Source organism: Pseudorasbora parva, chromosome 17 (assembly GCF_024679245.1).
Source record: "Pseudorasbora parva isolate DD20220531a chromosome 17, ASM2467924v1, whole genome shotgun sequence".
Lineage (NCBI taxonomy): Eukaryota > Metazoa > Chordata > Actinopteri > Cypriniformes > Gobionidae > Pseudorasbora > Pseudorasbora parva.
This window is the reverse complement of record NC_090188.1, coordinates 43,700,082-43,722,849: the sequence shown is the minus strand read 5'-3', so window position 1 is coordinate 43,722,849 and position 22,768 is coordinate 43,700,082. Positions and strand designations below refer to the sequence as shown.

The window sequence follows — 22,768 nt, the reverse complement described above, 5'->3', positions numbered from 1 at the left end:
CAGTAATACAATTCTAAACAATCAAAAGAACAATAATACTTCAATGAATTGTATAAAAATATAGCTTTAAAGGGAACATATCATGAAAATCTGACTTTTTCCAATTTTAAAGGCCGACTAAAGTGCCTTGAAACGTGCAGCGTTAGTAGTGCAGTCTTTAGGGTCCAAGTCAAATCTCAAGTCTTTAGGGTCCAAGTCAAGTCTCACGTCTTTAGGGTCCAAGTCAAGTCTCACGCCTTTAGGGTCCAAGTCAAGTCTCAAGTCTTTAGGGTCCAAGTCAAGTCTCACGTCTTTAGGGTCCAAGTCAAGTCTCAAGTCTTTAGGGTCCAAGTCAAGTCTCACGTCTTTAGGGTCCAAGTCAAGTCTCAAGTCTTTAGGGTCCAAGTCAAGTCTCACGTCTTTAGGGTCCAAGTCAAGTCTCAAGTCTTTAGGGTCCAAGTCAAGTCTCACGTCTTTAGGGTCCAAGTCAAGTCTCAAGTCTTTAGGGTCCAAGTCAAGTCTTTAGGGTCCAAGTCAAGTCTCAAGTCTTTAGGGTCCAAGTCAAGTCTCAAGTCTTTAGGGTCCAAGTCAAGTCTCAAGTCTTTAGGGGCCAAGTCAAGTCTCAAGTCAAATCTCAAGTCTTTAGGGTCCAAGTCAAGTCTCAAGTCTTTAGAGTCCAAGTCAAGTCTCAAGTCTTTAGGGTCCAAGTCAAGTCTCAAGTCTTTAGGGTCTAATTCAAGTCTCAAGTCAAGTCTCAAGTCTTTAGGGCCAAGTCAAGTCTCAAGTCTTTAGGGTCCAAGTCAAGTCTCAAGTCTTTAGGGTCTAATTCAAGTCTCAAGTCAAGTCTCAAGTCTTTAGGGTCCAAGTCAAGTCTTAAGTCAAATCTCAAGTCTTTAGGGTCCAAGTCAAGTCTCAAGTCTTTAGGGTCTAATTCAAGTCTCAAGTCAAGTCTCAAGTCAAGTCTCAAGTCTTTAGGGTCCAAGTCAAGTCTCAAGTCAAATCTCAAGTCTTTAGGGTCTAATTCAAGTCTCAAGTCAAGTCTCAAGTCTTTAGGGTCCAAGTCAAGTCTCAAGTCAAATCTCAAGTCTTTAGGGTCCAAGTCAAGCCTCAAGTCAAGTCTCAAGTATTTAGGGTCCAAGTCAAGTCTCAAGTCTTTAGGGTCCAAGTCAAGCCTCAAGTCAAGTCTCAAGTCTTTAGGGTCCAAGTCAAGCCTCAAGTCAAGTCTCAAGTCTTTAGGGTCCAAGTCAAGTCTCAAGTCTTTAGGGTCCAAGTCAAGTCTCAAGTCTTTAGGGTTCAAGTCAAGTCTCAAGTCATTAGGGTCCAAGTCAAGTCTCAAGTTTTTAGGGTCCAAGTCAAGTCTCAAGTCTTTAGGGTCCAAGTCAAATCTCAAGTCTTTAGGGTCCAAGTCAAGTCTCAAGTCTTTAGGGTCCAAGTCAAATCTCAAGTCTTTAGGGTCCAAGTCAAATCTCAAGTCTTTAGGGTCCAAGTCAAGTCTCAAGTCTTTAGGGTCCAAGTCAAATCTCAAGTCTTTAGGGTCCAAGTCAAGTCTCAAGTCTTTAGGGTCCAAGTCAAGTCTCAAGTCAAATCTCAAGTCTTTAGGGTCCAAGTCAAGTCTCAAGTCAAATCTCAAGTCTTTAGGGTCCAAGTCAAGTCTCAAGTCTTTAGGGTCTAATTCAAGTCTCAAGTCTTTAGGGTCCAAGTCAAGTCTCAAGTCTTTAGGGTCCAAGTCAAGTCTCAAGTCTTTAGGGTCTAATTCAAGTCTCAAGTCAAGTCTCAAGTCTTTAGGGCCAAGTCAAGCCTCAAGTAAAGTCTCAAGTCTTTAGGGTCCAAGTCAAGTCTCAAGTCTTTAGGGTCCAAGTAAAGTCTCAAGTCTTTAGGGTCCAAGTCAAGTCTCAAGTCTTTAGGGTCCAAGTCAAGTCTCAAGTCTTTAGGGTCCAAGTCAAGTCTCAAGTCTTTAGGGTCCAAGTCAAGTCTCAAGTCTTTAGGGTCCAAGTCAAGTCTCAAGCCTTTAGGGTCCAAGTCAAGTCTCAAGTCTTTAGGGTCCAAGTCAAGTCTCAAGTCTTTAGGGTCCAAGTCAAGTCTCAAGTCTTTAGGGTCCAAGTCAAGTCTCAAGTCTTTAGGGTCCAAGTCAAGTCTCAAGTCTTTAGGGTCCAAGTCAAGTCTCAAGTCTTTAGGGTTCAAGTCAAATCTGAAGTCTTTAGGGTCCAAGTCAAGTCTCAAGTCAAATCTCAAGTCTTTAGGGTCCAAGTCAAGTCTCAAGTCAAGTCTCAAGTCAAATCTCAAGTCTTTAGGGTCCAAGTCAAGTCTCAAGTCAAATCTCAAGTCTTTAGGGTCCAAGTCCAGTCTCAAGTCAAGTCTCAAGTCTTTAGGGTCCAAGTCCAGTCTCAAGTCAAGTCGCTACACCACGCCTGTCATATGCGTCCTGTTGCTGGTGGAAACACAAGCCAGATCAGGGATTACAGTCCCAAATCATACTGAACCGTACTGCACTGTTCAGTGGAAACGACCCATAAAAAAACTGAGCTTTTTGGTTGTGGTACATTTTCGAAGATGCGTTATACAGGAAGTTGTGTTGTTGCCACACTTCCACAAGCTATTCTTCAATCTCCATCCATCCCCTTGCAGACTTGTCATAATCTCCCTGATTTAAAATCCTAAATATGAAACACATTTGAAATAATTGGTGCGGCCCCGGTGTGCAGATCGTGAGGTTTCAGATTTGACCTGTAAACGCCTCACATTACCAGATAATCTGTGTCAACATCGTATCCGACCACGGTCCTGGACGAGAGATTTGTGTGAGGGGTAAATCTGGGATAAATCAGTGTAAAACTCCCAAAGTCTGATCCTGGTTTGAGAACAGTGGTGTGAAGCGCTTCTTCTTCTGTGAAGAAGAATTATTTCTTCTAATGTTCACAATACGCAAGTTCTTTTTAATACCATAAGAACTGTTCTTAATGTCACACAACTCCCATGTCTGGATGACCCATCAAAAATGTGTGACGAGTTTCTTCACTTTTTTATCCATAAGGTGGAGAGCATTAGGGCCCTTATCGGCCCACCCCTGTATGACCCTGGCATCTCTGTAACATGTTCTGCTGTTTTTAACCAGTTTGAGCCTGTTAGCTTGCCTTTTCTAGAAAAAATTATTGGACAAATGAAAATCACTAGCTCACCCAATGATGTGATTCCCCCTCGTCTTTTTAAAGAGGTTCTTCCTACATTGATTCCCTGCATACTTGATATTGTTAATGGCAGTTTAATTAATGGAGTTGTGCCTGTGACTTTTAAACATGCAGTGGTTCAACCCTTGTTAAAGAAACCTGGTCTGGACCGATTTGAGCTCTCTAATTATCGGCCTATTTCTAAGCTCCCTCTGCTTTCTAAAATTGTTGAGAAAGTTGTGTATCTGCAGCTGAGCACATTTTTAAATGATAATTGTATTACCGAAATGTTCCAGTCTGGGTTTAAGTCAGCCCATAGCACCGAGACAGCTCTGCTGAGGGTTTACAATGACATTCTTTTGGCTTCAGACTCGGGTGATACTGTTGCTCTGCTGCTACTGGACCTAACGGCTGCGTTCGATACAGTTGATCACCAAATCTTATTGTCTCGACTGGAGAATAATGTGGGCATTAAGGGGATGGCCTTGACCTGGATTATGTCTTATTTGGAAGGACGAAGTTTTTCAGTTCAAGTTAATGAAGCTGTGTCCACTTCGGCTCCTCTGACGTGCGGAATCCCACAAGGGTCTGTCCTTGGGCCGCTGCTTTTTTCATTGTATGTGCTGCCTCTTGGGTCAATCCTTAGAAGACACAATGTTTCGTTTCATTTTTATGCTGACGACTGTCAAATATATGTGCCGCTAAGCCAGTCAAAAACCCTTTTAGAGTGTCTAAATGAAGTAAGAGCCTGGATGGCTATGAATTTCTTGTATTTTAATGAGAGTAAAACTGAGTTTGTGTTATTTGGTCCGAGTGACTCAGGTGCTGGAGTGCCTGTTGATCTGGGCTGTTTAAGCCGAGTCATTAGCCCAGTGGTCACAAACCTGGGAGTAAAGATGGACGGTTGCTTAAAATTTGATGCTCAGGTCAGTGCAGTGGTGAAGACCAGTTTCTTCCAGCTGAGGCAATTAGCCAAAGTAAAACCATTTGTATCTCCTCAGAATTTTGAAATTTTAATCCATGCTTTTATCACTACTCGTTTAGATTATTGTAATGCCCTTTACACTGGTCTTAACAAATCACTACTGGCACGCTTACAACTAGTCCAAAATGCAGCCGCTCGTCTTTTAACCGGAACCCGGAAACATGACCATATTTCACCAGTTCTCCAGTCCCTACACTGGCTACCTGTGCATTTCCGCATTAATTTTAAAATTCTGTTATTTGTTTTTAAATGTCTTCATGGCCTGGCCCCCAAGTATTTATCTGATCTGATTGTGCCTTACACCCCTTCTCGCTCACTCCGGTCGGCAGATCAGGCTCTGTTAGTCGTCCCAAAGACGAAACGTAAACTTAGAGGTGATCGTGCGTTTGCCGTGGCAGCTCCGAGACTATGGAATGAGCTGCCTCTGCACATTAGACTGGCTGAGTCTCTCCCTGTTTTTAAATCCTGTCTCAAGACTCATTTGTTTTCTTTGGCTTTTGGATCAGTTTGAGGGTTGACTTTGTTATTGTTGTATTTGTTTTATTGCTATTTTGCTGTTTTTGTTTTGTGAATTGTGTTCAGCACTTTGGTCAACCGTGTTGTTTTTAAGGTGCTTTATAAATAAAGGTGGATTGGATTGGATTGGAAGCGAGATCTTACCCGACAGCAGGACGGGCGCTCTGCCATGACGCAGAAAGAACCGAACCTCGGGCCTGGCCTGGCCCCACTGCAGCAAAAGATCCATCATCTTCTCACTCTCACCTACGGCACGCTCTACACACACACACACATGCACTTATAATAAAACTGTCAAGCAATTAATCACGATTAATAACATACAACTTGACATCACATGTTGATTATATACAGTACAGGCCAAAAGTTTGGACACATTACTATTTGTAATGTTTTTGAAAAAAGTTTCTTCTGCTCATCAAGCCTGCATTTGTTTGATCAGAAATACAGAAAATATATATATAATATTGTGAAATATTGTTACAATTTAAAATAATTGGTTTTCAGTGTATTCTCCTTTAAATGCTGATTTATTTCTGTGATCAGAGCTGAATGTTCAGGACGGTTCCTCCAGTCTTCAGTGATCATGATCCTTCAGAAATCATTCTCAGATGAGGATTCATTAGGAGTGTTGGACACAGTTCTGCTCACTAATATATGTTCATAACCTGTAATACTTTTTTATAATACTTTGATGAATAAAAAGTTAAAAAATGGAAAAGAAGAAGCAAATGTTTTAAAAAATAGAAATCTTTTGTAACAACAATATACACTACTGGTCAGTGCTTTGGGGTCAGTCTTTTTTTTTTTTAAATAAATCAATAATTTTATTCAGCAAGGATGTGTTAAATTGATACAAATTGATAGTAAAGGAGATTTATATTATTTGAAAATGTTTTTATTTATAATAAATGCAGTTCTTTTGAGCCTTTTATTCCTCAGATATATTATTCAGCAGAACTGTCTCCAGCACTCCTAATGAATCCTCATCTGAGAATGATTTCTGAAGGATCATGATCACTGAAGACTGGAGGAACCATCCTGAACATTCAGCTCTGATCACAGAAATAAATCAGCATTTAAAGGAGAATACATTGAAAACCAAATATTTTAAATTGTAATAATATATCATAATATTAAAAAAAATCTGTATTTTTGATCAAATAAATGCAGGCTTGATGAGCAGAAGAAACTTCTTTCAAAAACATTACAAATAGTAATGAGTCCAAACTGTTGGCCTGTATTGTTTAGGGTTGGGTACCGAAACCCGGTGCCATATTATATAACCCATATGTACCGGACTGAATCCGAACACAGGTTTCGGTGCCGCCCACTTAAGTTCAAACGTGCTTTCGTGCTTTGGCCGGCGCTGAGCCACACACACTCAGTGTTCGTCACATATCACAACGATACAGTGTTTTTACCACATCATGTTTATTTTAGGTTTCAGACATTTAAATGCACATAAGTATCAGCAAAAAACACACACTGACGTCTATGGAAGTGGCAATAACAATCCTTTCAGACAGTTATAATTTGACTATGTGTCTTATTCATATTAGACGCACATTATATAAGTAACTCTATAGTTTACTCTATTCTTCGCCGAGTTCACTGGTCATTTACTTTCATGTATTTTGTGAGACGAGGATGAATTTACGTGATGGAAATCCGACAGATCTGATTCTCTGAGGCGCAAACTAACATCGGGCATTATAGATCAACTAACATGATCATTATGACAAAACACATTTACTTACACTTAATACTTACTTAAATCAGAATACCAGATCGTTCGTGACATGGGTAACAAGTATGCGAATATTTTGAATTAAAAATAAATTGGCTGCTGTGTGTCATGTGAGAAGCACGATGCGTCTCCATGGAAACAATAAGGCGATGCGTTCTAAAATATTTAGCCAGTGTGTGTGTGTGTGTGTGTGTGTGTGTGTATGTGTGTGTGTGTGTGTGTGTGTGTGTGTGTGTGTGTGTGTGTGTGTGTGTGTGCGCAGCTGGCGTCTCACCGGAGCCTCGCCACACTTCAGCCAGATGGCAGCCGTTGTCTCCGGGGTCTCGGCACAGCTCCACCACATCTCGGCACACAGTCTCAGGGGTGATGGGCACCTCGGTGAAGTGCTGGTCATTATTACTGAGGTACACGGTCAGGAACATCTGGAAGAACACCAATGGACCAATAAGAGTTCAGGAGGACACGGGCCGACGGGTTGAGCTCACTGAAGAAGTGTGTGCGGTACATCAAAGTTCACCACCAAATGAAAATCCTTTCATCATTTACTCTCCCTCTAATGTTGTTCCAAATCTTTCTTCTGCTGAACACAAAAGAAGAGATTTTGAAAGTGCATTGACTTCCGTAGTATATTCTTTCCATTCTAGTGAAGTCAATGGGGTCCAGCTTTAGGGCTGTAGCTATTGAATATTTTGGTAATCGAGTAATCGGATAATAAGTACTTTTTCTTTATTAAAGAGCAATACTTAATATACAAGAGAAAATAAGACAGGTATCTTAAAATGAACAACTAATTTTTTTCCTTTTTAGAAAAATTGTTACAATTTTTATTGCTGAAATTGTATAAATTAATACATGTAAAAACTAAACCAATTTAGTGCATTGAATTGCCACATCATAATGCAAATACAAATTATATATATATATAAAATTAATTTAAAATTGCTATTAGCTATTTCATTTACTATTAAACCTATAAATCAAAATAATAATAATAATGCCTAAACATTGCATTTATGTTGTGCAATTTAACTTTCAAGTCTCAGCTTCACCTCAGGTATGACATAAGCCTTCTGAAGATTTTGTGGCTTTTGTAAGAAGCAAAAAATATTGGCCAGGAAGGAAACATGGAATAAGAACAAGAGTATAGATGGAGATAGAGATGCGTGGATCAGCTCTAACGTCACCAAACCCGCTGTTAAAAACAAACCATCACCTCTTACATATCCGCACCCGATCGCCACATTATAATTATTCACATTCTCAATGTTAAACGCAATGTTATCGTAACATCTAAACTACAATGAAATGAGTTGCTTTAAATTAGCAATATTACATTTCTTAAATAACCTAAACCAGGGTCGACAACCTATGCAGCACACGGAGGAGTAACTGCTGGAGTGTGAGGAAACGCGAGAGATGTGTGTGTGTTTAATTCAGATAAAGTACATCACACATAAGCCCCTTTCACACTGCGATTCCGGCAAATCCACGGATAATGCGACCCGGCATTTGTTCCCGGGCCGCTAGATTTGGTCCATTCACACTGCCAGCGAAATACCGTAATATGTGCGCTCACACACAACCCGTAACGGTCCCGGGTCGAGTTGACACGTGACATCCGGATGTGACGTATAACGGCGAGCGATCTCCGCTTCAGCGCGGATAGTAAGGAGCTCCGTGGTCTCGACTTGTGTCCAGTTTGCGCTCATTTCTGCTTGTTTAATTTTAGTTTCTTTTGTATCCGAACACTCTCTGCGTTTAAAACACCGACGAGCTCTTCTGGCACTGCAGGGTTGTGTTATTGAAAAAATAAGCTCTAGGAGTCGCACGATAACTACGCACACGTTGCGGCATTAGTTTCGGCTTTTGTTCACACAGCGCTCGTCCCGGGTCGAATACCGCAATGTTACTAGAGCCCCGACCCGGGTTCAGTTCAGTAATCAATCCCGGGACGTGGTTGCTTTCACACAGAAGGAGACCCGGCAATGCTCCGGGAATATTGCGGGTCCGACGTGCAGTGTGAAAGGGGCTATACAGCAGGGATGAAAATTAACTTTTTTGTCCACCGGCCACTGTGGCTGGTGGATTTCAAAATCTACCAGCCACTCCATGTTTTAACCGGCCACTTTCTTGTTTATAACCGACAAAGTGTAACTGCACGTGAAAATGAATACTACAAGCTCTAAACTACTTAAGCTGTTTATTTAATCTCAAATCTCAATGAAATACTGACATTTTTTCACTCTTATACACACACAAACCATGAACTGATAAACATTTCATTAAATGAGTAGGGCTCTATGTTCTCTCGTTTTTTGTTTTTTTTTACCTGGATGTGGTATTTGGATGATTTGTGGTCTTTTATGGCTTCCAGTTTTAGGTTTTTAGTCCCAACAATGAAACTACTAGTTTTGGCATCTCCTGAAGCGTGTTGACGACACACCGAGCAGAACATCGTCAGTAGGGATGCACCGAAATAAAAATTATTGGCTGAAACCGAAGCACTAAAAGAAATTTTGCCAATTATCCATTGCATTTATGGCTAATGCTATGACTGTGTAACTTTACTAAAAATCAAGGCATTGCAATTACATTAATTAATATTAAAGTTTCAAATAATAAATCAATTACAAATTATACAAATATTTATTTAGCACATTGCAACAACCCACAGTATAAAATAAAATTCAAACTAAAATGTTTAACTTGACCTCACTCATGTGTACATTAAATAATGATGTACAGGTCTACTGGCGCAGAAAGGTACAGAAATTGAATAAAGTAATCAAATGTAAAAGAACTGCATATTTAACTGTTTAAATGAAAGATTAATCCTTACTAAACTTACAAAAACTATTCAATCAAGAGCAGTGAGTGATGTCCTTTTGTTTGACATTAAACAGTGCAGTAAAGGCGACTGCCCCTTTAAGACCTAATAGAAGGATATGCGTCATCTTTCACGACTGTATTAAGTTCACTTAAGGCATATTCAGACTATGTCTGCTAGAATACTCATCAAGATGAACATGTTGGCATACTTTTTGTGTGAGTTTGTCTGTTTAAGCACAAGACTTGAAAGAGAACTCAATATTTGCGCGCTGTGAGACGGGTGCGCGCTTCCGGATGACAGTGACAGCTCTCAGCGCGAGCACGAGTTCTTATTCGCATCTTCTGGCACTACATCCGGGTAATGACAGCGAAAACGACTGCTCATATTCGGACATACGGCCGCACTCGCATGCACTGAACACAGTTTATAAAGAGGGGAAACAGTATGCTATTTTTATTTACCCACCACGGTGGCCGACAGGTGAAGCGAGTTTACCCGCCACAACTCAAAATCACCCGCATTTGGCTGGTGGCGGTGCTAATTTCCATCCCTGCTATACAGATCTACATTTTCAGCTCATCATTCATCATAGCAACACAGCTTGTTTTATTAAGTTAGGAGCTATGAATAGCCTGTGATTAAGGATGCACCGATACCATTTTTTCAGAACCGATCCGATATTAAAAATTCTGAGTATCGGTCGATACCGATACTAAACCGATCCGATACCAATGCAATGTAGAATTTCTAAACCTTAGTGTGTTGAATTGAAAAGCACTCTTTTGTGAGTTAAACACAATCAACTACAGACTTCATTATAAAGAAAATCAACAAATAAAAAAATATATATATAAAAATCATAACCTATGACAAAAAGTAAGCTTAAAAAGTAATAACAACAATTACATAGAATCTTTCAATTGAATATTTGACAGAAATTCTAACATTACTCCAGGAGAAACCTTTTTAATAATGTCCATTAACGTGTTTTGGCTTGCGCGACAACGCGTCAACGCACCAGGTGACGCAAAGTAGGCGAAGCGGCTCATTCTAAGGTAATAAACATGCAACGCTTTATTATATAAGGTCTTTAAACACTGCTGAAAACATAGCTATGGGTATTATTTCTGTCAAATAGATCCACATAAACACTACACACTGCACCTTTAAGAGACATACATACGGTAGTGAAGATCTTGTACCAGCTCAAGGAGAAGACTCTCACTCCTAATTAATACAACTAAGATGCTAATAACTAATAATTCATATTGGAAGATCAAGTTTTGATTTAATACACTAATAATCATGTAAAGACCACCAATGGGACAGAAACTGTGAGTAATGTAAGTTAGAACAACCTGTTCCTTTCCCCCCTTGCCAAATCTTAATGATGACATAGGCCAACTAAATCATAAATACGAGATTAAATCAATCGAAATTGACATACTAAATCAATTATGAGAGTAAAAAATCGAATATTACAATTGATTTACATGAACCATGAGCATTTATTTGTGGCGAAAATACAGCATTAAAAGATAAAAATGTACTTTTTAAAAAAAGTTTTTTGTTCTATTGTACGTAACGTTAACTTTCTGAGATCGATGAGCATTAATCTAATACAGTCACGCAACGTTACACATAATGATGACATCTCTACAGAACAGATGAGATATTAAAGAAGCTTTTACGATCTTATATGAGGAGATATGAAAACAAACCCGTCACTCACCGGCATCATTTTCGCGTCGCGTCTGAGGAAGTTTTCCAACCGGGATCGGAATGTGTTAAGCTTTACTGTTTGAGTAAAGTAAAAAAAAATAAAGGATGTTATTTAAAATCCAGCAGTTTCTATCAGATAAAACAAGTGCCGAGACGAGTGACGTCAGAGGCCTTCCCAAACTTTGCCTCCGCGAGAGTTTCTGTTGGCGAACATCGGACGGCAGATCCCGGATGTCGAAGATCGTTTTATTTACCACAGAAACATCCAAATGTTGACGTTGGGAGATGTTTTTGGTTGTTTTATCTCTTCCTTCTCGCTCTCCGCTTTCGTCCAGACGCCTGTTGCTGTTCTGGGGGAGCGTGACGTCACGCGCAGGAAGCTCATCCCTCTGGGAAAACCTCGAGCCAAGATGGCGGCGCGTTGTTTTTGCCCTTAGAAAACTCTCTCTCTCTCTCTCTCTCTCTCTCTCTCTCTCTCTCTCTCTCTCTCTCTCTCTCTCTCTCTCTCTCTCTCTCTCTATATATATATATATATATATATATATATATGTTGTTTCACCCAAATTCAAAAGCATGTAATGTAAGGATTCAAGTTTTTGATGTGTGAAGCAGGGATTTAAGAAACTTTAAAACAGTTGAGCCACTTGCAAACCGTTTGGAAGCGCTTGCTCTTCGGCGCGCTGTCGCCATCTGCCGGTGAAGGGCTGCAACTGCAACGAGAAAACATCCGCGCTTTGTGTTTTTTCCCATACTGTAAGAAGTCAATGTTAAATGTTTACAGATATTCTTTAAAATGTCTTCCTTTGTGTTCAGCAGAATTTTTTATACAGGTTTGGAACAGCAGAATTTTCATTTTTCGGTGTTCTGTCCCTTTAAGTGTATACATGTTTTCCATTACTGTCAATAAAACAGACTCTAATTCAGGGTTGCCAACTTTTAATTTCAAGTTGGAGTTGGATTATTTTTGTATTAGTTTTTTATTTGTTTATTTTGTTTTGTTTTTATTTGGGGGGGGGGGGGGTATCGATTTCTTGTCGATCTTGATTCAGTATCAATTCATATGCAGTATAGCCTACTGTAATAAGGAAAAAATAGTTTGTCTTCGCACTATTTTAGCACTATTTTAACGTTTCAAATTATCAATGTGCGTAAAATTGTGTGCTCGCATTTATTATTCACTTGTGTGTGCTTTTATAAGTATCATTATTCATTACAAATATTAGGATGCAAGTTATTAACGTTTTAAAATTTCACATTTAAAGAAATCTAGTGTTTCATCATATCTAAATATTTATTAAATTGCAAGACTGCAATACTTTTTGGAGCAACTAGATTAGATACATGTATATTTATTGAAGAGCCATAAGGGACTCCTGGGTAATGGCGTTACAAATGAACATAATTATTTTTTAGCCACAAAATGACTCTAATTTGCCTGACATTTTTACATTAAAAAAACCCCCATTATTTAATATGTTTATAAATCCATTTACATTGAGGACACACACACACACACACACACACACACACACACACACACACACACACACATGATGGTTAGTTTCAGCGTAGACGTTCACACGGATAGCTCAAAATGTGTACATATAATACGCCACTTGGCTTTAGAAAGTGGTGTATATGTTTACGCAAAGTCATGATGTCATGTTGTCCATCTATAGAAACACATACAAAATAATAATAAAGTGCATCTAGTTATTATGCACTGTCACACACAATTAAGGTTTAATGTGATGTGATGCAGCCTAACATACAACTACTGACCAAACGATAAACTAAGTAGATAACCTAGAATAGAAAAATAAGAGAAAACCATGATCTCTTAACATTTAAAGCTGTCCGTAACTTTTTTTGTATTCGATTTACAAAAATGATATAATGACAATGTTCAACATGAATCCAAACTGTGTTTTTGTCTTATCCTAAATTATTATGGTACACTTATAATAAGTGCTTAAATTGGGACTATTTCAGAGCAGTCTGGTAAGAACCGCTGCGGAGGAGCACATCAGTCCCTGCGTGACTCGCCATAGAGATAAACTGAGAGAAGTAGATCCGGCTGCAATCTTCAGACGCATGCACTTCTGCTTATTAACCGCAAGAGTGCAAAAAGTTACGGACTCCAGCTTTAAGCAGTTTTGCTGCCTTTTTTAGTAATTCCACCTATATTATACAGGGCTTTTAATTTGGAAGATCTACTGGCCTGAGCACAAATTAACAAAAGGAAGCTTATTCAGTGGTCTTAAAAGGCCATTACCCTGAAAAGAAAAAAAACGTTTTTCATGAATATTGTTTTTTTACGTCATTTGACACTAAATTTCAATATTTCAGCAGGGCTCCTAGGCTGAAATCATTCAGGAGGTCCTAAGGAAGCTTCATGTAAAATTAGGTGCTTTTATCACCTCGGTTACGTTATTATTTAATATGTGCACTATTCAAATGGACTAATGCATTACCCTAAACTCTCATTTCAGATGAGATGGAAATCACCCGATCGCTAGCTGTTCTCAGAGGAGAGCTATGGTAGAAATGTATCCATCTTGAACAAAAACATAAGTATCAGCTAATAAGGGTAAATCAACATACTCTGGTTCACTGGAGGAAATATCTGGGTTTCCACAGTTGACAGATTGTAGAGATCTTTGATGAATTCACACTGCAAAAAAAATTATTTTCTTACTCAGTATTTTTGTCTTGTTTCTAGTCCAAACATCAAAAAATTCTTAAAACAAGAAGTATTTACTAGACAAGCAAAAGTAATTGTCTTGTTTTGGGGGAAAAAAATACTCAAAATTAAGAGAGTTTTTGGGGTTAGTTCACCCAAAAATGAAAATGATGTCATTAATGACTCGCCCTCATGTCGTTGGACACCCGTCAGACCTTCGTTCATCTTCAGAATACAAATGAAGATATTTTAGTGTAAAGCTGAGAAAGGCTTCAGATAGGCCTCCATTGGCATTCAGTCCATTCCCACTCACAAGACCCATAAAGGCCCTAAACACATCGACACACAGCCCATCTCACTACAGCGGCTGGACAATCATTTTACGAAATGACGAAAATAGTTTTTGTGCGCAAAAAAAAAAAAATCTAAATAATGACTTTATCTGCCGCGTTCTTGTCTTCCATGTCGGTCTCGCTCCTCCTCCTTTGGGGTCATGAACGGCGGGGCTGCGTCATATTCTCACGCATGCGTCGAGTTCACATCAATAACTTGGTGGATAAAGTCGTTATTTTGATTTTTGTGTGCACAATAACTATTCTCGGCGCATTGTAAAATTATTGTAGAGCCGCTGTAGCGAGATTGGCTTTTTATTGACGTCTTTATTGCCTTTATGGGTCTTGTGAGTGGGTCAGTGGGAATGTACTGAATGCCAATGGAGGCCTATCTGAAGCCTTTCTCAGCTTTCAACAAAAATATCTTCATTTGTGTTCTGAAGATGAACTAAGGTGTTACAGATTTCCAACGACATAATGGCGAGTAATTAATGAAATAATTTTCCTCTTTAGGTAAACTAACCCTTTAATATGTGCACTACCCAAAGGGACTAAGGCTGTTCTGGTTCATGGGTTCAGTGATTCGTTCTATCTCTGTGTTTCGCCGAAGCTGACAGAACGCTCTGACCAAAGATGGTTCCAGCGAGTGCTAATCAATTACAGGATTATCTGTCTGCTAGCATCCAGCGTATGAAGCGTCAAGAGGAACAGGTGGCTAATACAGCACGGGCCGTGCAGGCATTAGTGATGCAGGTGTCCGAGCTCACTAGTCGGATGCAACAACTAAAGCCTAGTTCACATTGCCTGATTTTTCCCCCGATTTTGAATCGCTGACAGGTTTTGTGAAATCGCAGACAAATGCCCGAAATCACAGGCAAATCAGTGCTCGTGCTCGTGCGGGTGACAATCACACAGTGTGAATGATCAAAGACGCGATCAGAGAGAATCGCCAACGCCGGTGAGATATTTGGCAGCTAAATATCTGGACCTGTTGGGGATTCAAACTCCTGCTGTGTGAACTGAGTTCTGACTGAGAATTACATCGGCAACGATCGACAGCCAATAAGAGAGTGAGATACAGGGCAGCAGGGGGTTCAGGAGGAGTTATAGACAGAATATCAGTATTTTAATTGATATATTTACAATTCTATCAAACAGAAACAAAGGCCAAACATTTGCACATCCAGCAGCAGCACATTACAAAATTATTTATTTACACAATCCTGGCTCCCTCCGTCTCTCCACAATTTCTTCCGCCATAATCTTTTTTATTTTTCTCCACAAATCAGCGCACATACAATTTGAAACAAACTTTGTGCAGTTTATCATTTTTAATAACAATTCCAAGTCTCGTGTGAGAACTCCGGTCTGACGCACGTGTGATCTCACATTGTTTACTTGTCACATCGCATATGTATTGGGAAACGTATTTTGTGCACCAGAGAGCGAGAGAGTTGTCTTGCTCCTCCTGTTCAGTCATGCAGTGTGAACCCCTCAGTCACCGATCCATCGGTCAGTGTGAACACAGCAGTGACTGAATGCTACACCAGATATTCATGCAGTGTGAAAAGAGCAGTGACCCGATGAATTTGAAAATTGTGCAGTCTGAACTAGGCTTAACACCACCCGCTGGGCCCATCCCACCGCCCATTAACCCCACTCCAGCGGTTATCACCAGCAGTCAGGAACCATGGATTCCCACTCCGAAAGAGGTATTCAGTTGATCTGATCTGTGCAGATCATTTTTGACTCTGTGCTCTGTATACTTCTCTCCACCTTCTCCACGGAAGCCTCTAAGGTGGCACTGGTGTTGACATTGCTATCGGAGCGTGCTGCTCGTTGGGGCTAATGATCATCAATGCTGTTCCTCGTTCCTGGCACTCTCAGAGGAAATTAGGCAGGTCTTTGACTGTGCGGTAGTGGGACGTGAGGCAGCGCGGAGGCTGGCTAGTTTACAGCAGGGCGATCAACCCGTCTCAGATTACATGATCGAATTCCGGACTTTAGCTGTTTGGTGCCATTGGAACGAGAAGGCGCAGTGGGACATGTTCCTGCATGGGCTGGCTGACCCTGTTCACAGAGAGATATATGCACGGGACCTACCTAAGGATCTCAACGGGCTGATGGAGCGGCCGTTATGGATCGACGCAAGATTAGAGCTTCAGGATCAACGTTCACGTTCGAGACACAGCACTCGATCTACGAGTTCACCCGGGAGAACATGGTCAGCCCACAGATCGATCACGAGCCCATGCAGGTAGGACGAGCTCGGCTTTCCTGAGAGGAGAGGGAACGTCGGCGATCGCAGGGCCTTTGCCTTTACTGTGGTGCGGTGGGGCATTTCCTTAGCAACTGCTCCATAAAAGATCAAGCCCGACAGTAGATAAGAGGTTACTGTCAGGTAGGTCCATGCTGGGGAAATCCTCGTCTACCACCCTCCTCTCGTCTAGTTCTGTGTTGCAGGATGAGTCTGTGAACCTGCCTAACGTGCCCCAGGAGTATCTTGACCTGAAAGAAGTGTTCAGTAAGTCCCGGGCTGCTTCTCTTCCTCCTCATCGTCCTTATGACTGTGCCATAGAGTTAAAGCAAGGTACGTCTCCGCCTAAAGGAACGTTTTATTCACTTTTGGTTCCAGAAAGGGAGGCCATGGAGAAATATATTTCTGATTCGCTAGTTTCCAAGTGTATCTGGCCTTCCTCTTATCCAGCGAGGGCGGGGTTCTTTTTTGTGGGTAAGAAGGATGGTTCCTTGTGACCTTGCATTGATTACCGAAGGTTGAACAACATCATGGTAAAAAAATGCCTATCATTTGTCGTTTATGTCTTCAGCCTTTGAAAGGTTGCAGGGAGCATCCATATTCACTAAATTGGACTTGCGTAATGCCTATCATTTGGTCCGCATAAGGGAGTGGGATGAATGGAAGACTGCTATTTTGAATATTTGGTCATGCCTTTCGGGCTGTTTAACTCCCCTGCGGTCTTCCAAGCACTCGTCAATGATGTGCCGAGAGACACGGTAGTGACCAGTCATGGAAAGTCAGTACACAAGTCGGTTCTGGGGCATTTTGAATTATTCACAGATTCTGAAAGTGTAGTCTCCAAGCTTTCCAACAATGTGTAACACATGAAAATAATATAATACTGATAATATTTGGAGAAGTTGTGGCCATCTGAATGTAGCCATTTAGAAAAGTTTAAACGAGAGAAAACAGCCTCTAAAGTTTTGCAGTTATCACCTGTTCTCACCTGCTGGGAGTGACAATAGGGCTCATTTACATCTCATTTAGATAAGACATACCCCCTGTAAAGCTGCATGGTTGCTAGTAATGACAGACGCAACAGGAAAAATCTGACCGCATACTATTAATAATAAAGGATAGCAGATGCTAACATTACCATCTAAAAGCCCATTATAGTAATGGGTTTTTTTGGCAAGTGATACGATGCTAACGATTACAATTAAAATGACAGTTAAGAACAATAGGTAGGTATGGGAAGGTCTAAACATGAGATAACGTGTGTGTGTTCTTAGAATGAACACAAAACAACAATCTTTGGTGTTTATGGAAACACCCCATAAGAAACAGAAAAGTATTCTTGCAAATCTCGTTGCCTCCAATGAATAAGTCGTTCGGGCATACTTTCTGTTTGCCGGGGTCTTCTTAGTGGATGTACTGTCCGTCTGTTCGAAGGGGATAAAGATAGAGAAATGGGTAATGTCACGGTTCACTAATTCATCGTCTCTTTCCTCTCTATGTGTGTGTGGTTGTGTTGGAGGCGGGGTCACTGATTACTGGGATTGGATCACCGTCACCTGCTGCACTCATTATCCACTGCATATATACACCGAGCTCACATACCTTTGTTGTCAGTCGTTGCAGTTGTCCAGCGGGTTCCTGTCTGTCGGTGTGTCTTCCCCCTGAGTGTGTTCTTCGTTCCGGATTCCAGGATTCCTCCGGTTCCGTGTGTCCATTGCCTGCCTGCGCTGCTTTGCCTGCCGCCCATCTTCTGGATTATTCTGTCTCTCGGCTGGATTGGACCTGTTCCCAATGCTGCCTTGACTTTTTGTGCTTTATGCATCTGAATTATTAAGAGTAATAAATATTTGTTCAACTCGCTATTGGATCCTCTGTTTTCTGCCCTCTCACGGGACAGAACGACTGACCTCCTTATGGATTCAGCGAGAATGGCTGAACTCCAGGACTATCTCACCTCGAGTCAACAACGGATGGATCGTCAGGAGGGACAGGTATCCGCGATGGCCCAGGCGGTGCAGGCATTAGTAGCGCAGGTGTCTGAGCTCTCAACCCAGTTTGAACAGCTGAGATCGCCCGCTGCGCCAACCTCGCCGTCCTTTCCCCACAACCCCGCTGACGTCATCAACCAGCACGAGCCCCGGATGCCAACGCCAGAGTGATACACGGGTGAGCCCGATCTGTGCAGATCATTCTTGACTAGATGTTCGCTGTTTTTCTCTCTACAACCAGTCACGTTTTCAACGGAGAGATCCCGAGTGGCGTTGGTACTGAATCTACTGTCCGGGCGTGCAGCTCTCTGGGGAACGGCGGTTTGGGAAAATAATCATCCTTGTTGCTCCTCGTTCCAGGCACTCTCGGAAGAAATGAGGCGTGTGTTCGAACGTGCGGTCGCGGGCCGCGAGGCGGCTCGCAGGCTAGCGGATTTACATCAAGGAAGGAGCACCGTCTCAGAGTATATGATCCAGTTTTGAACTTTGGCCGCGGAGTGCAAATGGAACGAGCAGGCGCAGTGGGATCGATTCCTGCATGGGCTGGCTGACCATGTCCAACGAGAAATCTACGCGTTGGAACTGCCCGCCGGCCTGAACGATCTGATGGCTCTTGCGCTGCGAGTGGACTCGAGACTAGAGCAGCGCGACCAACATTCACGCTCCCGAAGACCCCCTGAGGCGGGTGAGTTCCTAGACAGAGACACGGTCAGCCCACTCAACGATCCCGAGCCCATGCAGCTGGGGAGAGCTCGGCTTTCCCGGGAGGAGAGAGAGCGTCGGAGGAGCGGGGGACTGTGTCTTTATTGTGGCGCGGCAGGGCATTTCCTCAACCTCTGTCCTTTAAAAAGATCAAGCCCGACAGTAGAAAGGAGGCTACTCTCGGGTGGCGCGTCGTTGGGCAAATCCTCGTCCGTGACTCTCCTTCCAGGAAGTCTGCAATGGGCACATGGTTCTTACAACTGCCAGGCCCTTTTGGATTCCGGAGCGGAGGGTAACTTCCTGGACCGTTCCCTGGCTGTTCACCTCCACATTCCCATCACTCCCCTTTCCAACCCCATCGCAGTTCACGCTCTAAATGGACAGACACTCCCCACCATTACACACACCACCATCCCCATCACTCTGACTGTATCCGGCAATCACACTGAAATCATGGAATAACTCATCACTGACACTCCCTTGGTCCCCATCGTCCTCGGTCATCCCTGGATGGTGAAACACAACCCCAGGGTTGACTGGGGACACAGTTCTGTCTCTGCCTGGAGTAATCGATGTTATGCCTCTTGTCTTGTGTCTGCTCGGTCGTCTGTGTCTAGTTCTGTGTTACAGGAGGAGACTGTGAATTGGTCCAACGTGCCCAGGAAGTACCTCGACCTGAAGGAAGTGTTCAGTAAGTCCCGGGCTGCTTCTCTTCCTCCGCATCGTCCCTATGACTGTGCTATAGATCTTATGCCAGGTAAGTCTCCGCCTAAAGGCAAGTTATACTCACTTTCCAATCCTGAGAGGGAGGCCATGGAGAAATATATTTCTGATTCTCTAGCTTCCGGGTTTATCCGCCCTTCCTCTTCTCCAGCGGGGGCGGGGTTCTTCTTTGTGGGTAAGAAGGATGGCTCTCTGCGACCTTGCATTGATTACCGAGGGCTGAATAACATCACGGTAAAGAATACTTATCCTTTGCCGTTGATGTCTTCAGCCTTCGAGAGGTTGCAGGGAGCATCCATATTCACTAAGTTGGACTTACGTAATGCTTATCATTTGGTGCGTATCAGGGAGGGGGATGAGTGGAAGACTGCGTTTAATACCCCCAGGGGACATTTTGAATATTTGGTCATGGTTCCAATGTAGCTTGTCACCCGGGAGTTAACAGAACCAAGTTTTTGGTCAAGCAACGATTCTGGTGGCCTGGTATGGCTCGTAACATTCGGGAATTTGTTTTGGCTTGTTCAGTTTGTGCCATTAGTAAGACTTCCAATCGTCCTTCAGATGGTTTACTCCAACCGCTGCCAGTTCCCTTCGAGACCTTGGTCCCACATTGCGCTAGATTTTATTACCGCCCTCCCAGGACCGGTCCCAGTGGACCGGTTCTCGAAGGCTCCTCATTTTATTCCCTACCTAAATTACCTTCTGCCAAGGAGACAGCGGTGGCTGTCCTTGATCATGTCTTTTGTATACATGGCCTCCCTATAGACGTGGTTTCTGACAGGAGGCCCCAATTCAAATCCAAATTCTGGAGAGTTTTGTAGATTACTGAGAGCGACAGTAAGTCTGTCCTCGGGTTTCTATCCCCAGAGCAATGGTCAGACCGAGCGGGCAAACCAGGATCTTGAAAGAGTGTTGCGATGTTTGGTGTCCAAGAATCCTCCTGGAGTTAACAACTGTCAATGGTTGTGTATGCACATAACACGTTACCAGTGTTGGGGCCTTTCTCCGTTTGAATTTAGTGTAGGGTACCAGCCACCAATATTTTCTAGTCTGGAATCCGAGATCGCAGTCCCATCCGCGCACACCTTTGTCGAGAGGTGTCATCACACATGGAGTAGAGCCCGCAAGACTCTGCTTTAGGTGGGTAGACGCACCAAAGCCCAAGCTGACCGACACTGGTCTAAGCCTCCCATCTACGTCTTTGGTAAAAAGGTGTGGCTTTCATCCAAGAATTTTCCTCTCTGCTCCATATGTAATAAATTGGCTCCCAAATGTATTGGTCCATTTCCTGTTATCAAGATCATTAATCCGGTAGCAGTCAGTCTCAAACTACCTCCAGTGTACAGGAGGATTCATCCCGTGTTCCATGTATCCAAATAAAAACCTGTTTTTCATTCTCACATTAACCCGCCTGCCCCGGTTCCTCCACTGCCGCGTCTAGTAGATGTGGAACCCACTTATTCGGTCAACCGTATGCTGGACTCGAGACGGAGGGGACGTGGATTTCAGTACTTGGTGGACTGGGAAGGTTACAACCCGGAGGAGAGAAGTTGGGTTCCTGCTAGGGATCACTCCCTCATTGATGATTTCAATCAATGGGTAAGCTCTTCAGGAAGTGCCAGGGGGCGCTCCTAGGAGAGGGGGTACTGTCACGGTTCAAGATTGAGTTTGAATATCACTGATAAAATTAGTCAATTATCAGTATTTAACCTGACGAAAAGATATTTATTCAGTGCTATCCACATTATATTTCACCTGCAACAGCTGTGAACTTTTCTAATAACACGTTTGGCCAATAACTTTTAAATGCATCATTATATCAAAACTGCAAACACATGAGGAGAGTCTCGGCATTAAAGACCAACAAATGGCAGATCAATGTGCGGCTACATTTCTCTCCCATACGGCAGGAGATTCAACTGAACATGGAGGATTTGAACTGCTTGATGATTGACAGGGCAGATAAACGGTCACGGGATACATGTCACACTGCATGACTGTACAAGAGGAACAATCACCGAAAACTCTTTCTCTCTGGTGCGCAAACTACGTTTCCCAAAATTCCCAACCAAACAGGTGCGATGTGATGAGTAAACAACGCAAGATCACACACGAGTCAGACCGGAGTTCTTGCGCAAGACTTGGAATTGTTATTAAAAATAATAAACTGCACAAAGTTTGTTTCAAATCGTATGTGCGCTGATTTGTGGAGAAAAAGAAAAAAGTATATTGTGGAGGAAATTGTTGGAGAGACAGAGGGAGCAAGGATTGAGTTCTGCAAAGAGATTTTGAGGTAAATAATTAATTTTGCAATGTGCTGCAAATGGATGTGCAAGTGTTTGGGCTTTGTTTCTGTTTGATAAAATTGTAAATATATCTATTAAAATACTGATATTCTGTCTATAACTCCTCCCTGAACCTCCTGCTGCCCTGTATCTCACGCTCTCATTGGCTGTTGGTCATCGCCGATGTAATTTTCAGTCAGAACTCATTTCACAAATTTTGAATCGCCGACAGGTTCAGATATTTAACCGATTCTCTCTGATCGCGTCTTTGATCATTCACACTGTTTGATTGTCACCCGTGTGCACGAGCACCGATTTGCCTGTGATTTCGGGCATTTCTCTGCAATTTCGCAAAACTTGTCGGCGAGTCAAAATCGGGCCTAAAATCGGGCAGTGTGAACTAGGCTTTATACCCATTGTTGGGCGTCTTGTGTTTGTCAGATCGTTTGGTTTTGTCCCAGTGTGTGTGTGTTTTGGCATGCTCTCATTCTCCAGCAGCAGCAGGATCTGGGTTAGATGCCAGTCACCGATAGTTCGCTCAGCTGCCTTCACGGAGAATCGCTCTGTTCATTTCACAGAGGAAATCTCTGGTTTCAATAAACATTTCATAAGAGATGGAAATCACCCGATCGCTAGCTGTTCTCAGAGGAGAGGTAGAAATGTATCCATCTTGAACAAAAACATAATTATCAGCTAATAAGGGTAAATTAACATACTCTGGTTCACTGGAGGGAATCTCTGGGTTTCCACAGTTGACAGGTTGTAGAGATCTTTGATTTAATCACGTCATCATGTTCTGATATTAAAGATAGCCGTGAAGTGCAACTTGTTGGTAATTTTAAGCGATTCGTT

At 42.2% G+C, this 22,768-nt stretch overlaps 1 protein-coding gene across 2 annotated transcripts in view; it reads right to left on the bottom strand.

The window, feature by feature from the left end:
• Positions 1 to 11,345, bottom strand: part of tp53bp2a (tumor protein p53 binding protein, 2a) — a 33,077-nt gene extending 21,732 nt beyond the window's left edge. For both annotated transcript variants that reach the window (XM_067420857.1, XM_067420858.1), the window contains exons 1-3: positions 10,957 to 11,345; positions 6,669 to 6,816; positions 4,789 to 4,902 (exon numbers count right to left, since the gene is read on the bottom strand). In XM_067420857.1, the coding sequence (XP_067276958.1) occupies positions 4,789 to 4,902; positions 6,669 to 6,816; positions 10,957 to 10,965 (271 nt within the window). In that variant the 5' untranslated portion in view covers positions 10,966 to 11,345. The remainder of the gene's footprint in view (positions 1 to 4,788; positions 4,903 to 6,668; positions 6,817 to 10,956) is intronic.
• Between the last annotated feature and the right edge of the window lie 11,423 nt (positions 11,346 to 22,768).